The sequence below is a fragment of the Neopelma chrysocephalum genome, unplaced genomic scaffold, assembly GCF_003984885.1.
Source record: "Neopelma chrysocephalum unplaced genomic scaffold, ASM398488v2 Primary Assembly neopelma1_22, whole genome shotgun sequence".
NCBI classification, from domain to species: domain Eukaryota; kingdom Metazoa; phylum Chordata; class Aves; order Passeriformes; family Pipridae; genus Neopelma; species Neopelma chrysocephalum.
Window position 1 is genome coordinate 23,471,813 of NW_020897689.1, and position 18,420 is coordinate 23,490,232.

General features: G+C 39.9%; 1 protein-coding gene across 7 annotated transcripts in view; it reads left to right on the top strand.

Annotated features, from left to right (window-relative positions):
• Positions 1-18,420, top strand: part of ZNF521 (zinc finger protein 521) — a 229,379-nt gene that overhangs the window by 194,730 nt on the left and 16,229 nt on the right. For all 7 annotated transcript variants that reach the window (XM_027675027.1, XM_027675045.1, XM_027674990.1 and 4 more), the window contains 2 exons: positions 4,808-4,939; positions 7,621-7,736. In XM_027675027.1, the coding sequence (XP_027530828.1) occupies positions 4,808-4,939; positions 7,621-7,736 (248 nt within the window). The remainder of the gene's footprint in view (positions 1-4,807; positions 4,940-7,620; positions 7,737-18,420) is intronic.

Below are 18,420 nucleotides of genomic sequence, written 5' to 3' on the forward strand. Positions count from 1 at the left end.
ATGTACTTCCCTATTCCTCCTCCTGATACTTGCTACTTTTATATCTATTTTGCAAGCCATATTTTTAGTCTAATCCATACAGCAGTTGTCTAAAATTCCATAGCATTGCTTATTTCTTACCTATAACTCTTAATAAAAAATAGGGCTGTGCCAACCTATTATGTCCTTAATAGAATATTCTAATGGTTATTAAATCAATTGACTCTGAATCTCACTTTAATAAATGAGTCAGACAGTATTTTCCAATTACTGTCAGCCGCCACCTTTCCAAAGAGCAGATTATTTTGATTGAATTTTTTAAAGCTGCTCAGCACTTTTTTTCTTCTTTTTTTTTTTTTCCTGAGTAAGAGCAAAGAGCAGTTCTGCAGGGAAGGAGAACCTCTTGGACTGTATCTGACACTCCATTCCATTTGAGATTTATCCCAAATGGAAACTGAAAATGTGACATTTCACTGGCCCTTTACTTATTAATGATATTATATTTTGCACTTCCATAGCACCCTATCAAATTGTTTGCTACACATGAAGAGCTAGACAGAGGCCAGCATGTAAACAGAGCCTTTTGCATCCTCTTTCTGCATCTGGCACCTTTGCAAGAACTACCACACCCTGGCTCTTTCATGCCACTGGGAGATAAAATGCTGGTCGCGCTTTTAAATTTTCTATGGAGAGCAGAGGACAGGGACAAAGCCTTGTTCCCTCATGCTTCCACAGTGCTGTGTGACCCAGGCAAGCAGGCAGTTGTGTGCCTAGAAATATTATCTTAAACCTTTTCAAAGGCAGATGGCAATGATTCTGGGTCTTCTGTGTATAGTATATACTCCTGGACTCTTCTCCAGTTCCACTGTCTTAGTTGTATTAAAAGTCTTAAGGCATACTAATTAGGTCAGCTTGTTAAAGTAAAAATTAAAAATTAGCACCTCTTATTTAAAGATGGGTAGTCTGAGAAACACAGGCATACTGTCATGCCCAAGGTGATAAGAGTATGTCAGTGACAGAGTTTGGAATGGAACCCAGCACTCCTGGCTCTTCTGCCAATACTGTAACCTTTGCTGTCTCCCTTAAATTTAAATCATGCTGGTCTCACATTCTTAAATTCAAGGAGTAGAACCTTACCCTTTGTCCCAAGAATGTAGCTGAGAGCAGGTGATGTGCACAAAATGGGTGAAAAGGAGTGTGAAGGGGGGGGGTTTATAACTCCCTGAACAGTGGGACTTAGTAAAAATATTATTCTATTAGTTATACAAATGTAGTCATATTTTAAATATGGTCTTTAGAACTAGTAGACTAAAAACATTTTATTTTTAAGAGAAAGCTTAGATTCTGCACAAATTGATGTCTCTTGCCTGGGGAAGTTTCCTATCTGCCCCAGGCGAGTGGGTGAGGGGATTTTTCAAACCCTGTTTATAAGCCTTCAGGAAAATCGGATTTGCAAGATAGAGTAATCAAAGTGGTTTTGATGTTTGTGATCACGAGATCACCTCAAATCTGAGTGACGTGAGAAATACAATAGGGTCACATTTGATGGGGTTCAGTTCTTCTTGAAAAAGTAAAAATTCTGTGTAAGTAAAATAAGTTTTGCTTCAGCATCAGAAGTCCGTGCCATTCTTCCTACTTTTTCCTCATCAACCAAGGTAATTGAAACACACAAAAAAATGCCTCCTCTGTCTTCTGTAGCTTCATATGAAAATATTTCTTTTTAGGAAGTCTTTCTTCCTTGGAATGTTTGAAGAACTCCCCGTTCAGTTTTCCCATGCTCAAGAATGATTAGCATGGTTCATTTACACTTTGCCAACAGTAACTCTGTGATTTGAGAATTGTCATCGATTATCTTCACCTTGACATGTGGAAGATCCTGAGATGGACCTCCTTTTGTCCTAATTGCTTTGACTGTGTGTATCAGCACAAACAGTTTGATGGAGAAACTTTACCCTACAGGCTTTTTAGCTCCTAACTGCCCTTTGTGGGGACTTGCACCATCTTCACAACTATCTGTGCGGTAATGAGCACGGCAAGGATATGGATATAGGAGAAATAATTGGATGATGTTTGTCAGTCTTTACAGTCCTCATAATTAATTAACAAGTTCAGGAAAGAAGAGGCATTTAGAAAAGGTTTGTTGAACCTTCCTCCTCTTTTCAGAGGGGTTGCTGCCTGTTGGGAGAACACAGCATACAGCCTGCCCTGGAGGATGCAGCCATCTCTCTTAGATGTACGTACTGGTGCATGCCAGGATCTTTTGCTTCATGCAGTTCATACACCTTCATGATGGTGCTTGCATGGGCCATACTTGTCTTCTCTCAGCGGTACCAAAAGCAGAACATACTGGAAGGGTTTGTCAGTGATGGTGGAAAACCCCAAATCCCAGTAAACTCTTGAGAATCTGCTGAAATTTTCCCTGCTAATGAAATAGTTTGCATATATTTGATAAATGGTTGCTAATTTATCTATGAAAAGTTACAAAAGGTGTCGCCTACCAGATGAGAAAGTGTCACCTACCCTTAATCTTTGCCTGAGAGTCTTTTGCACAGGGTATTATCAGCCAATGGTACCTGACTAGCAGTGTGTTTGGCTGGATGGGATGTGTACCTCAGCAGCCTCCATATTCTAGTCTCTCCAGAGAGTCTGTGGTGTCAAAACAGCTGAGATTGTCTTGAGCCTTTGCTGTCTTCGGTGGATCCAGCTATAAATTGGTGCCCGGTCAGGCAGGCTGGGAGTCAAGTTCTTCTGTCTGATGTAGGTAATGAAGGCAGGCGCTTCAGTGGCAATAGTCTGGAGGCATGGGATTGCCAGGACCACTGACATTTTTCAGCTGACTCTCAGAGCAGGCCTGCCATTTCACACCCTCTGAAAGCTCTGCAGCTTGTGGAAGTAGTCAGGAACATTCAGCACTGTTTTAATCAAGGATTGGTTAGAAAAGGCAAGGAACTCTGCCATTTGCTGTGTCTATAAATGGATGATGCTCAGCCATGCTTGTCTGTACCTGTTGTGTCAAGACTGACAGGAAGCAAGAGAGTTAGAAAAGTGGCCACGTGCCAATGTGTCCATTTTAAAGAGCTGATATGGAGTCCTCTCACAGTTACTAAATGTAAAACACAGTTGTACCATGAAAGGCAATGGAGGCATCATATAGATGAACACTATGAGAGCTGAATGTTCAGTGAAGGGAGAGCTCCCCAGTTACAGACTGTTGCCAGGATAGAAATATTTCTAGTCAGTGTATTTTTACCTGTTTACTCCAAAGGAGACACTCCATCACCCACCCCAATTTAGTGTAAATCTTTGGCTTTGTTGGATTTTGTCTGCCCCTTGCCTTCTCATTGTGAAGCGCTCTGACACCTCATAGAAACCACACAATGGTAGTTTTGAGTAGTCCCACCTGCAGAATGGCCACCAGCACCTGGTTAGCTCACACGGTCTAAAGCCTACTAATTCCCCCCCTTTGCTAAAAATGCCGTGACTTATACAAAGGTGAAATTTAGCTTTTGGACTAGTGGGAAGTGAAGGCTGAGGGCTACCACTAATATTTTTTTCAATTCTGGTAAGTCACTAAGGATCATTTTTAGTGGGCATGTGGCCCCACATAGCTGCAGGAACACCATGACATGTTCTCTTTGCACTAGTGGGAAGGATTGTTGTGTGGGATACAAAACATTGTCTCTGCTCTCACCGTCCTCTGCAAACACCTGTCATCACAGTCACTAATCATCACTGCAGGCAGCACTGTGTCCAAGGCGAGGCCAGCAACCTGGTGTTCAGGTGTTTGGCATGGACAGAGCACTCTCCTAAATCACTCCTTTCCATCTCAGAAATGGCAAGGAGCTGTGCCATTCACCATTTCTACTTGTTTTTTAATAATCAGATACAGTATTTACCTGCAAGATCAATGCTACTCATGTAGCACACCGGTGACATACAGAAGGACCTTTTCTAAGCAGTGCTGTGGGAATTGAGGCCTCTGCAGCAGGGCTGGAAGCCACTTCTTACCTAGCAACTGTTTCTAAGTAGGACAGCCGCTGACTGCCCTCATGGCAGAGTGGATGAATCCTGCAGCACCCTCAGGAAGGGAACCTGGTGCCAGGCACCAGCCGGCCTTGGAGGACAATGGGAGGAAGCAGAGGAACAAGCAGCAGGGAGCGGGAAGGGTTTTAAAGCCACAGGACGTGGACGGGAAAGCTGCGTCAGAAGGCACACAGGGACTTTTCTGGGCTGTTTAGAGGAGAAATGCAAATAAAGAGAAAAAAATCCAGGATTGCCAGAAAGAGAGTTTTGAAATCCTGAGGCTTGCAAAAGGTTCCATGTATGCCCATGGGACTGAGAACGTGGAGCATGAGTGGCGTGAAGTTATAAACTGCCCTCCCCTCTCATGCTGGTTAAAGAAACTCCATCTCAGCCAGAGAGCCAAAAACTGCATTCATGGTTCTTATCCATGGTAGATGGGATGATGTGTGATTGGCATTAAATTCCTCACGTGCTGTTTTGCAAATGTACTTGGTTGTGATCGGGTGGCTCTGCTAAGTTATGATGTTTCAGGTCATAGTCATCATTCCCTACTGAAGGCTAATGCTCTGCATTTCTGTTTGGTGCTAATTTTAAGTGGACAAACTGTGCTTTTAATGCCCAGTTAAGATTTGTACATTGTGAAACATTCCAGGTAAAAGAACACTTCAGAAGTCGTAGGTGCTGAGGGGCATCCAGTTTCCTGAGCTTAGGAGAACAAAAAGTCTCTCCAGTTCATAGATTGTGTTGGACTTTCTCTTTGTAAGGGCTGTGGTGCATTTCACTTTTCCTTTGATTTCTCCTGCAGATGAAGGACTGAACCATGAATGCAAACTCTGCAATCAGACATTCGACTCTCCTGCCAAACTTCAGTGCCACCTGATAGAGCACAGTTTTGAAGGCATGGGGGGCACCTTCAAATGTCCGGTGTGCTTTACAGGTAGGAGACCATCACTGCTTGTCCCAGTCATGCCCTTAGCTTGACCTTGCAGAACTCCACTGGAAAATGTATCTTGTGCTGGCATTAGATCTGTTTTAGGAGCGAACATTGCATTTCACTCATTAGTAATATTGATTAGAAATCATTTAGAAAGCTGAGCTCTTTGGAAGGTCAGGCATTCATCTGTAAGAACTGCATTTCAAGCTCTTCTATCGGAAGTTTGAGTTTTTTTATAATTACAGAAGTGGTAGTCTGTTACCTTCGACAGTATCATGTTCATCACTTCAGTGTTCCAAACTTGCCAAGGTTAAAACTGTCTATAAATTTGTGCTTTAAAGCTAAAGATGTCTCATCTAAAACAAAAAAAAATCAGAGCAGAACTTGGCCTTAGTTCCCAGGCTTAGTCTGTAAAGCAGCATTCTCCTCTGATCGGGTAAGAAAGCCCACATGCGTGTGTTTGTTGGCTTGTGGTGAGAAGGAACACCCTTGTAATGTGCTTTAGAAAGCAAACCATGCTGTCTTGCCACAAGTCAAGTTCTGCTCTCCCCTGACACAGGTCCAAGTGTGGAATAATCCTCCTGAAGTCAGTGGTGTTATTCAGTAGTAAAACCCAAGTGAGAAAATAACTTGACCCAGTAGGGCTAAGCACTGCAGTGTTTGGGCCATAATGAAGAACAGAAAAATGCTGTTGTTAGAAATGAAAACACATTAAAAGGATGCCTACTGAGTTGTTGTGAGTTTTTTTAAGGAATTCTTAGTAGAACATTTCATAAAATGATAACTTAAAGCGTAAGTGTTAATATGAAGCTTGCATGCCCAATTTTGCTTTAAAAGATGAAAATCAAAGTTAATCACAAACATGACAAAACACACTTTGGGTATTCTCACATCAATGGCATGCTAATTCTGGAAGCCATTCAAGGTTTCTGTTCTCCATTAATGGGAGTGAAGGATTTTCATTGATAAGCAAATTGACCCTTTAATACCTTCCTTTTACTTCTCTTTGTTTGGCAGCTCCCCTCCCAATAAAACCTTAAGCAAGTGCTACAGAGGAAAATTAAATTTGAATTTTTCATCTTTCAGATACAGTGTCTGGTGATGATTATTACCTCACTGTGTTCAGGTTTCACACATTTCTGTGGATTATAAAATTAAAAAAATACAGAGTTCATCTTCACTGCACAGCTTTTCATAAAAATGTCTGAGCATGGACAGCACTACCATGAACAGTTCATCTGTGAGGTGTCTGTGTTCAGTAATTCTTTCTGTTAAGAATCATTTTGAGGTTTTCGTTTTATTACTGATTTTACTAATTTTTTTCCTTTTCTTTGTTTACACTTTATGATGTGATTTTTTTTTAATGTAATGATGGCTCTTCAATTTCCAAGTTTGGGGTGTTGTAAACGCAACATAAAAACTTGCATATGTAAAGAGTACCCACTGAGGTTTTTCCATGTGGGCAAGATCCCTGATAAAGCTAATCCTTTAATTTTTGAGCCAGTAGCCTTGTAAAATGTGTTAAAGAATATGGAGATAAGTCGATTCCAATCTTTGTGAAATACTTTTTTGCTTTTTGCTGATGGGGTAAATAGACAGCAAGCATTAATCATAAACAATGATGCTTTATTAGCAATATGACATTAAATTATTTCAGCACATCTTGCTAGAATATTAACAAGAAGTAAAAATCACCAATATAAGTTTTATATGGAAAATGGAATCTGATCTTTTTTTTTCCAGGGTAATGAGAAATGTGATTAAAATGTATGACTCAGAAGAACAATATTCTGTTGTTTTTTGTTGCCTTGCAATTAGAATAATTTTAATGATTAGGAGTGGAGTCAAAGTCAAATGCCAGCATCTTTAATAAATCCTTTCCCTGCCTATACAGATTAATATTGTAGATGCAAACTTTTTTAGGTCACAGTGCACCAGGCATCCATCAGAAGTCAGTGCTGCCAACCCAAACACTGCCTCTGGCATATACAATTTAATTATTAATAGTATGTCTCCTAGGTAAACTGTTACACAGTCTTAGGGCCTTGTTTTGTAGTCATTAAAATTGAACATGTTTATATTATTGAAACCCTTGCATTCAGTGTGTAGGCAGAGTTGATCTTAAAGTATCCAAAGAGAATTTACCTTCAGTTCTGTTTCACATTTATAGACATTGCCCCAGTGTAGCTGTGGGATATAATTTTTAGCATTAACACATTTAAATACAGAGCTGTTTGTTAGCTTTAACTTTAGGCACACAGAGTAAACAGGACTCTGGCATCTGTGCTTTCCAAACCTGTTGGTTGCTAGGAAATAAGTTTTGTGTGTATTCAATCAAAGTGCAGTAAGCATGAAAAAATAACTCTGAACAGGAAATGGCATTTTTAGATTCTTCATATTTGAAATCTTCATTGGCTGTCCTATTAGGGTCTTTTTTTTACCTTAGTTGATTTTTTTCCTTAAAGAAGAGATCTGTTTCAATTCATTTCAGAAGAAGGATCACACTTTGTAGATAAATAACATGCATCAGTACCCATTATAGCAGCAGTGTAAGGTGAAATCAGAGTGCACTAGTCTAATTTTATGTCTTGGAATTGCTGAGTGTTAATGGGAGATTGTTTATAAAAAATTCTTCACTTGTAATACAAAACAATGAAAATATTGTTGTTTGTCTAATATTCCAGTGTTTGTCCAAGCAAACAAGTTGCAGCAGCATATTTTCTCAGCCCATGGACAAGAGGACAAGATCTATGACTGCACACAGTGCCCACAGAAGTTCTTCTTCCAAACAGAGCTGCAGGTACACTTATTACCTGGGGGTTATAATAGCATTATCTATTTGATAGCTGAGTTCAAAGCTTTACTTACCATGACCTCCTCAATACTTGCTTATCATCAGGATGGGAATGAGGAAAGGACAAGAGAAATTGCAGGTGATTCAACCCATGCTGCTTCAAAAAGGTGCTGGCAGAAAGCCACCTGGTACCGACCTGAATTTCAGGAGCCATCTTTGGATTCTTGTGATGTAGGTTGTTGCAGCTCAAGATATTCTCTAGGAGAGAGAAATGGGCATCCTATTTTTCTGTTTGATATCCATAAAACATTTAGTAAAGCTGTGAAATGCAAAATAAATATATTCTTTTCTCTTTAAATGTGAAAAGCTAAACTGAAGTAGGAGTGTAGTGATGGAGGGAGGGGGGAAGTAGACAGAATTTATCTTTTAACTTGGTTGGGGGGAAAATAGGGTTGGATGAATAGTACACTGTCTTTTTGTGGGCTGTTGTCAGACTTGTAATGGTACTGTTTATTAGCAGTCAACAAAAGGACAGAGATGAAGAAAGAAATGTTGAACAAGATCTGAAAACAATTTGGATGAAGGGATTATTTACTGTGTATTAACATTCTGCAGTGTGTGTCCTGCAGTGAGAAGGGGTGGTGTGTTATTCCTGATGTATTGTTACACTTTGAGACAACTGCAGTTTATATTAAAGTATTAGGAACGGTTAACAGAGGAAAAATTTTCAAGGTCCTTGATGGTCTATACAGATGAGCAAGGAGAAATATTTCCATAGTAAAGCCTTTCCTATACGGTCTGCCATGAGATCTTGTTGGAGTCAAGAAATTTTTCAGCACTTACAGTTTTTCAGTAGTTTTTTCTAGCATGAGCCCCCATCTCTTAACTCCTTTGACTGAGGTGTCCGCAATTAATTTTGCATTGGACCGGATCTGGATTTAATCTCATCAACAGAGGCAAAAGACTAGTGAGATATGTGTACATATGTGCCCACTTAGTATTTCATTTACTGAAAATTTTATGTGCTCTGAACATGATATTAATGTTTGGCATGACAATATGAAATACTTCATTGGAGAAAAAAGAAATCTGAGCATTCATACTATGCATGAATTCATTGTGTGTGAGATTGGTATTTATGTTGATCGCACTGCATTTTCTCTTTCCTGATTTCTTTCTGCATTAAAACAATATGCAACAAGGCCTTTCTGATAGCCTTCCCTACCTCTTTCTGAGTGGACCCCTTGGTCATGGGAACTCCTGCAATACCTGCAGTACCCCTGTAACACTCCAAGGTGCCTGACAGTATCTCTCTCGTGTTTTTAATAGATCCAAAGCTGTTTCATTTACAATCTGTACCAGGTATTGCATGCAAGTTCTGACACAAAGTGGAAGAGAAAGACAAGGAAAAGAAAATAAAAAGTTGGACATTTAGGGAAAAAGACACTCATACATAATGATGGACAGAAAGAAGCAAGATTGAGTTCTGAAGTCAGAAAAGGGTCTGGATTCTGTAGAAATCTATTGGACTTGTGGGAAAAAATAAAGGAGAAACTGAGCAGTACGAGGAAAGGTCAGAAACTACTTTTTTGAGTGTTTCTTTCACAACATGTTTGGGGTTTTGTGGGTTTTTAATAATTTTCTTTAATTGTTTTTTGTCAAAATACTTTTTGAGCTTTTCTGCAAAGTATTTCCAATAAGGTGAAACTGCTTTTTCAGAAAAAAAAATAAATTTGACTCACTGATATTCATTTTGATTAATCAAAAAAAGTAGAAATAGCAGCAGTTCTGGAAAGAGAAAGGAGAGATTGTTAGGGAAGAAATACCGAAAGGAAAGAAAGAAAAAAAATCAGGAAGAGAGAAGGTGCAGGTATGCAAAAGACAATTATGAAAACAAAGAAACAGGAACACGAGATAGAAATTACTTTAACAGTAGAATTCAGATTGGATTTTAAAAAGCAGAATAGGTAACTGAAATATGAAGATGCAAAACACAGTGTAGTTGTAGTCCCTACAAGTCTATCCTCCCTAGAATATGCTTTCATTTCAAAATCCATGAAGTCCCAAGCAGTTGCCTTCAGCTTTTATATTGTAATAAACCTACATGTTTTTCCACTCAAAATTTATTCCTGCCCAAGACCAGGGCAAGATTTTGCTTTCTCCATCTAAGCCTAGTTCATTGAAACATCAACATAACTGAAGCACCTGGTTTTCTAGTGAAGGACACAGGAGAATGTTGCTACAGGGAAACAAATTCTGCTCTACATTGACTAAAGGACAATCAGTGTGTTGATGGTTGCATGCTGCAGAAGGCTCTTAATAGACCACATCTTCATACCCTTAGAGACAGCCTCTTTCTGGCTTACCTACACTTGCAAAAATGACAAGGCATTAATTTTCTTATTCACTTAATTCATTATGTTTATTATTTTAATTAACTCGGGTAGCCCCACCCCAGCTGAGAACACATTATGTTTTAAAAAGTGCAGTACCATCATGCCATTTGCATTTATTTGTTGGGATCACTAGCTTGCTGTGCTTACCTTCAGTTACCAACCCAGGCTGGTGAAAGGGCAGCAGAGCACTTAGGCAGAGCAGTAGGTACTGACATTTGGAGTCTGCTTCTGCTGAAAATACATTGATCTCCAGCCCACTCTCATTTAAAACCTATTCTAGGAGGCATCGCTTTGTTCAGTTTATCTACCAGCTGAAGCAGTGGAATCTTTGGCAACTAGCCTCCAGGTTATGCTTCTCTATCCTTTCACATTGTTGTGCTTTGTGTTGGGGCTTGCAGCGTAACAGTATATTTATTCCCTCTATCAAGAACTGTTCCTTGTTTTTAATTTAAATGTGCATCTACAGTGCTTCTCCCATGCGTGGGAGATGCTAATCATTTCAGATTAGAAGACAGCACTCCATGGTTGTAGGGCAGGCAGAGTGAGAACATGGACAAGGTAAAGCAGGGCAGAACACAATAGCAAGAAGCCGTATCCACATGTATGGTACAGCTGATAATTAAAGGGAATGAATTCAAGAATACAGAAAATAAATGCATTATAATGGTGCTTAACTTGGTGTTTGACCCAATACAATTCTTTGCTTAGCATTTTCTGACTCCTGTTCAGAAAGAATAGGCTATAGGAATATAGGCTTGTAACAATCTTTAAAATTTAGATATCAGATAATAAAATTGCAAGGTAAATGTAATTTTCTCCCAGAAGTTGAAAATCTTCTAATTGAACACCTGGACCATGCAGTTCTCTGTACAGGGTGGATATAACTAAAACAGTCATCTCCATCCATCATCCATAATACAGAATTTTTAATTAATAAAGAAGTTAAGGAACCTTATCACTAAGTTATATTAGTATTGAATTTTCATTAAGCGATAAAGGAATTCATGCCTAATAAAACTTCTTTTTCCTGTCCACATGCTATTTCCAGCACCTGTTTTTTTTGCCTTAGTCTTTGGACTTAGGCCTACATGTTTGAACTGATGTTTGTGCCTCCCTTGTCTCTGATGAGGAGTAGCCATTCCTTTCCTATTTCTGGTCCTAGTGTTACTTCCGTAGAATCATAGAATGGTTTGGGTCAGAAGGGACATGAAAGATCATTTAGTTCCAACCCCCTGCCATGGGCAGGGACACCTTCCACAAGACCAGGTTGCTCAAAGCCCAGTCCAACCTGGCCTTGAACACTTCCAGGGACACAACATACTGTGGTGTTTGTGGGGAGGAACAAGATGCTCTTGTGGGGTGTTACCCAGAGTGAAGGAATTAATTTTAGTTTTTTGCAGATGTTGCTGGATCAGACAGGTACCAATGTCTGGTAGAATTGCTGAATAGTTGAACAGGTTTTTTCAGTGTTTTATCAATGACAATAGTTTTGCATATGATGCTAGCCAAGACTACATGATCTGTCAGCACCATTTTGCCCAATACAAGAATTATCTCTCTTTTTGGTGAATTAGAACATTTACTTAACATTTTGTGACTAATAATTAGTTGCCCCTGGGGCAGTTAAGTGTCCTTACTTTACAGACATGAAAACTAGGGCAAGAAATAATTGGATCAGCAGTTGCTTCCCATCCTGTTCAAAAGGGACCTGGCCTCAGTGATTCACGCCCTTGCTGCTTCCCATCTGGACTCCATCAGCACAGAATACCTGGGCATGAAGCCATCAGCCTGTAGGATGTTCCAGCTAATACAGAGAGCTGCAGCACTGGCCCTCGGTAGCAAAGGAGACCAGGAGCATATTCACCAGCTCTCTTGCTGTCTACACTGCCTTCCTACATGTTTGTCCAGTTTTGCTCCAAGATGCAATCCTTAATATTCTTGGAGGACTGGGACAAGCACATCTCAGAGATGACTTGAGAAGTTCTTCCCATTTGGTAACAAAGTGGTAGTTGACAACCCTACTTTGTGAGCATTTTTATCAAAGAGCTGAAGCTTGTTTGCTCAGGAGCTAGAATTTTCTCACAACCTGGCCTGGGAGTGTGGAACAGACTTCCACAGCAGTTAAGTATTACTATGAATGTCCTCAACTTACACTTTTAAGAACAGGGTGCACCCAGATGTGCCAAAGGCTCCCTTCGCTCATGTAAATATGTACCTGCATGTAGATTTCTAAACCTTCCCCAAAATCCCAATCCACAAAAACAGAGCTCTACCAAAACAAAATACACAGTTCCTTCCCCAGGGAAAGGATGAAAGAAAGAATGAAGCACTCATAGCAGATGTTACTCATGTCACTTAAAACAGCAGGAGAACATTCTTAGCTCCCAGTACAAGCCGCTGAAACAAAGCAGGGCAGAGGCAGTATAGAATAGTCTTGGGAAGTTTTATGTAGCTTTATGTGAGTCCTTCTCTGGATTTCCAGTTTTAACATTTTCACGTTCCAAGTTTAGCACTGCTGAAACTAATCTTCAAGTTTCTTCCTCATTTCTTTAAGGGTTAAACTTTCCAAAGATCTCAGCATTGTAAAATGCTCCCAAAAATCTCAGCATTTTAAAACGGCCTTTAAAATACCCTTGACCTGAGCTGGAGCAGAACTAAGAAAGCTCTAGGCTATTTCAAGAACTAAAGACTTGACTGAGACCTTTAGTGGAGACAGTGGTAGAACTGGGATTCAGACACTATATTCTCTCATCTGGGGGTCAGCTAGAGAAAACTGCTAATTAACCTGGGCTGGGGTTGTCTCCTTGTGGCAGAGGCCTTCTGGGGCCAGCTGGGAAAGAGATTGGTGTGGGAATAGCATCAGCCATAGCAGCAGGGGCACTACTACCTCCATCTAGGATTGTTTTGTCAAGGCCCCCACAATGGTTGAGTCTGTGTATCATGTAGGTCCCAAGACTTCCATGACAGCAAGGGAGACCATGAATAATTTATACTCTTTACACAAAAACAGGGACGAAACTTTCAAACCTGCAGGATGTTTTCTTCACAAAGAAATGGCCTCAAAACATTTTTTAAAGTTAAACTGGAGATTAATTCTGGCATTTCTAGGTCCCCAAACTCTTAGGGTGAGGAGTGGAACATAAATGTTGGCTTTCTAGGCCCCAAAGGCCAGGAGCCAGCAGGGAATAACTTTGTCAGCTCTTCTTAAAAAGAAGCCTACCTGGAATCCAATTAACAGTCAAAGCTTTAGGCCAACATTTTCAGATTCAGTGGCCTATTTCTGAGAGGGTGCTGAGCACCTCCAGCTGCAGTTAAGGCCAGGCAAGATGTTGGTGCTGAGTACCTCAGGAAATCAGGTCAAACATGCTTGGAGTCAGGAACCTTCACAAAAGCATAGGTGCTGAGCAGCCATAGCGCCGTTTAAGGTTTCAGCAAAACACTTTTGATGCCTAAATACTGACACCAAATGCATTAATGTTGGCCTTAGTCCTTAGCAGACAGTCGGGTAGCTTTTCTCAGAACAAATGCCTAGGAATCAGGAGAGCTGGATTCAATTCTAAGGTCAGGTACTGTCTTGCTATACATAACCATGCATGTTCTCCATGTCATGAGTGAGAATGATGATAATAATATGTGTTCCAGAGATACTAGGATTGTAATTTATGCTTGTGTTTTGAGGGAACTAGATAGAGCTGCATGCTAACTGCATGCAAGTTTGAGCATTTTTTTTTCCCTTACTGTGTGTTCTGTTTCAGACAGATACATGTGCACTAGTATGTGCATTGAGTATTTTTCCATGTCTTTCAAGATTTAAAAAATTCGGGCTTGTGTTCCTGAGATTTGAGACTTTTTCCCCTAGAAGGGAGAATTATTTTCCTTGCAAATTTTCTCAAAAAGGCAATCAAGAGAAACAGGGTGGAGGCACTCATGCATTAGCTCTTTAAGGACATACCTTCAAAGTGTTTCCCCTGCAAGTCTTTTGCTTCAATGTCAAACAAAGTTTAAACACAAAAAGAATACTTTGAATTCCCTTCCAGTGCCCCTTCCCTCCTGGGGATTTAGGGGTGTTACGGCCACATTAGGTTTTCATGCGGTAATTCTTTTCTAAATAAGAAATTTCCAGGTTTGGAGCTTGTGAGTTCACCCGCCTTTGATTGGCCTATTCAAATGTAAACACTCCCTGTGGGTACTTCATTAGTTCATAAATATTTATAGCACATTGCAAAGCCCACCAAGCCCAAAGTGCCAGAGTTTTTCAGGGACCATTTTGATTTCACTAAATAGTGCTTGTCAAAGATGAGCTTAGTATTAATGCATTTTACTTGTCTCCACCTACTTCATATACTTGTAACTCTGCAGTCAGCCTGTGAAATTTTCTGCACTTTGTCCTGTAAATAAGCAGGAAACAATGTGTTCACAACATCCCTTATACATTTCCTGAGAAAACATTCCTTAAATTTCTGGAGCAATTGAATCAAAATTATGGGTTTGTTTTTTCAGATGCTTGAGTGATATTATTGATGAAAATATAGAATTAATTGACTTAGTGTAGCAGTTAAGTGATGAATATTGCCTTTAAATACACCATTTTAATCTTGAAAAGAAATTCAGACTTAAGGAATAGTAAAATGGTAAAATACCAAAAACTAAATATACTGTCCAAACTAAGTACTGAGCTATACACCCATGACATGCCCATGCAAAAATAAGCAAAAATATATATTCCTTCTCTTCGAAGGGGGATAGAGTCATACCGAAAAACGTATATGTCCCTATTTTGCTTACTTCTTCCTGTTTATGCTCTTGTGTGGCAGGATTCTTTTTGCAAAATATAAGTATCTATTAAAAAAAAAATTACCCATACTTTGATTCTGTTCTCCATATTGACTTGTATGGTCCACATTAAATAGATTTTGCAGAATGAGGTCATATAGTACAGTTTGTAATCTTTATGACTGCAAAGACTGTGTCATGCAAAAATATTAAATGAAGTTTGTTGTCTCCAGTCTGAAAGCAGCATGAAACCATGGCAATCAGAAGATAAGTGCCACTAATCCTTTGTCTTTTTAAGTGTTGACTCTCAGTGATGTTACATGTCAACATTAAAATTATAATTTCTGATTTTTTAGCAAATGGAACAGCGAGGTGTGCAAGGTTTCAGCCTAAAGAAACAAATCAAAAGTTGCTGCAGAAAGAAAAAGGCACAGAAAGGCAGAATAAGAAGAGAACAAAAGGCAAAGGAGTAGAAGAAAAGTAGAAAGGAGATTATAAGACAAAGAAAGAAACAAGATAGAAATAATAGTACTTGGGAAGGCAAACATTTTTTCTTCTGAGTGATGCTGATAATAATGATAAGGCACTTGTAAAAATAAATCATGGTAATAATAAGGGGAATTTCTGTTATTACATGAAGGCCAATTTCTATCCTCAGTCCTTATGGAAACCTCAGTGAACATCAGGGAGTCCTGTCGTAGATTCAGGGCAGGGAAAGCAGCAAATGTATTCCCTGACCCACAGATAATCATTAGAAATGGAATTCTGCCCTTTGCAGAAAATGAGGTTTTATCATCTGTGCCCTGAACGTTTCAGCCTACACCTTGCCATTAGTCAGATCAGTTGGCACATACACCTGGACTAAGCAGAAGAAATAAGCACTGTTTGCCTATGAATAATTTCCCTGGTACATCAGTTCAGTTCTCCTAAATGTCCACCCATTAATTTCTTGCTAATGTGGTTGATATCGATGACTGATTTTCTGTGCTAAACAGGAAGCACCACTTCTTCATTCTAGGACGCATTCCTTCCTACAACTGCCCTGCTGTTAACTACCAGTAGCTGCCATTATATTATCTTTCATCTGGCCCAGAGCTGACAACAGATGGCCATCTCCGGGACTGCCATCAGTGTGACTTTATGAAGCATCCAGCTATGGTGTATTGAGGAGCTTCGTGGCCAGTTCTGCAAATCTGCTTCCCTTCCCCCTACCCCACTGCTGGCCCCCCTCACTCCATCCCTGTGACTAAGCTCCTCATTCCTTGTTCCACTTTCCACTGGTCCTGTCATTTCCCAACAAGTGATGACACACCATTATCACTGCAAGTTTAAGGCTCGAGGTCTGCCCCCTCTTCCCTCCACAGTCCTGGTACAATGTTGCCATGGCTCCCATATACTCCAGCATCCTCACCCCTCTGTGTTTTCCGTGCACTAAAAGCATAGGTAGAGGGGCTTGGTAGCAGCAAACCTGCCACTTCTGAAGATCTGTGGTTCAAACCCTACTTTGTTGCACCACAGAGCATCTCCTCAAGCTCCAGAGATTTTTTTTTTTATGTTCTGAAGACATGCTGCCAAACCAACATTGAGTATATTAAGTGTGAAGGAAGCTAAAATATCGATTAGAGACCTAAAGTGGAGAAAAGTGTAAAATTCACAAGCATCCTGATTCCATTGACATGTTAGATCATTTGGAAAAGCTCTTTCAACTGTGTGGCTGCCGTGCTTTTTGGAGAAAGATATATTGTCTGCTCTTGACAGAGTTTTCTAAAGCAAGGTACCTCCAGAGCCAAACCTGTATTTTATGAGAAATTCACATTTGTGTCCTTTATTGTGATATTTGCAGCAAGTCTACAGCCAGTGAGAGTCTCTGCCCTCAAGCTATAAAGGAGTAAGGCTCCATTGTTGAAGAGAGAGCAACCGTCTGTGTGAAAGACTGAGATGTGGTAGGCAAGATGAATAGTGCTTAAAAGCAGTGCTTGCCGTGCTGTCATTTAGAACAGAAACACTGAGGATTTAAACAAAAGTGAAAAGCATGGTAAATGAATCCTTTAAAATTGGTCAAATTTTCAGCTGCCTAAAGTAACAAGTTTTCTCCATTGATAGGTTCATTGAGTAGGAGGAAAGTTGGGAGGGGATGAATTCCCCTAAGGAGGAGGTGCAGATAGTTTGGGAAAACAAGGTGTGGTCAGTGATTCATAAAGAGACACTCCAGTAAACAGCAATCTTGGCTCAAGAGTGGTGGCTTTTCTACTCTTTTTTTTTTCCTTTTTTTTTTTTTTTTTTTTTTGCAGGGGCAGGGGAAGAGCATCATTGGGCCACTCCATTAAAAACATTAGAGAAAAAGACTCAGATGCAGATGGCTACACATCTCGAACTGTTCGTTACAAAACCCGAACCAGGAGGAACAACTTTTAAGTTTAGCTTTTCTCCATGTTATTGAGCTTGGTATCCCCATGCTTTATCAAACAGAGATCAAAAAAGAGTGGGTTTTGCAGGCTCTTGTGGGTTTTTTTTACGTTGAGATTCCTTTGTGTTCAAAGCTGAAATTGAGTGTCCTCCACCCTGTTAACAAAGGAAGAGAGAAAGAGATGACTCAGTTCTCATGAACCAATACTGCTGAGTTACACACATATCTACGTGCAGCTTTAGTTGTTTATCTGTGTTGTTATAGTCTCATTTTGCAGCGGATTTGCTAGACACATGCATGGATCATGGGTGTGTAAATTTGCTCAGGAATACTCTGTGTCAGTGAATACTCTGCTTCGCACCCATACTTCCTGTGTGTAGATATGAGCTATGTAAGATAAAGAACCTGGGATATTGTTAAATATTAGTGGTGCATTTTGCTTTGCTTTGCATTTGTAAAGGTGAAAGGTGATTGTGCAGGAAAATGGAACAGTATATTTGCTGTGAGACAGGCACTAAGAACTCACTCCCATGCTCAGTTATAATTCATGACTGTACTGGTGGGAAGCCCTTATCCCTCTGTGGAGTTAATGCATCTCTACTGTAGCCTGCTGAGAGCACCCTGTGTCCCCTCCCACCATCTGTGCATTCACTTTCGTGCTTTCTCTCTCCCTCTTTACTGTGAGATCTCTTGGTGTTAAAACTGTCAGACTACTACTGCCTGGTAAAGGTGGCTTTATGATGTGTATTAATGTTGAATTGTCATTTAAGGGTGAGGAGGTAGGTAAAGGATATGTTACCATTTGTTTTAAGCTCTTGTTAGAAAATGCTGGGGAGCAAATAGAAAGGTAGATTTGTTGCTTCAAACAGCAACCAGCTTTGAACAGTATAGAGAAATTACCACAGTTTAGGGTAAGAGCTATTGATGGCAAATACATCTTTCTTCCCAATCTGGGCATTTTTTGCTGTTTCTTGGTACAGTGGATCTCTGTTTGTCCATGTCAGGATCTGAACCAAAAGCATTGAAAATTGAATAATATTTATTTACCCATCAGCTGAATTTTATTTTCTCCAAGTTGATCTCCTCTTTTAGATGAAAAGCTCTCTTGCAGGCT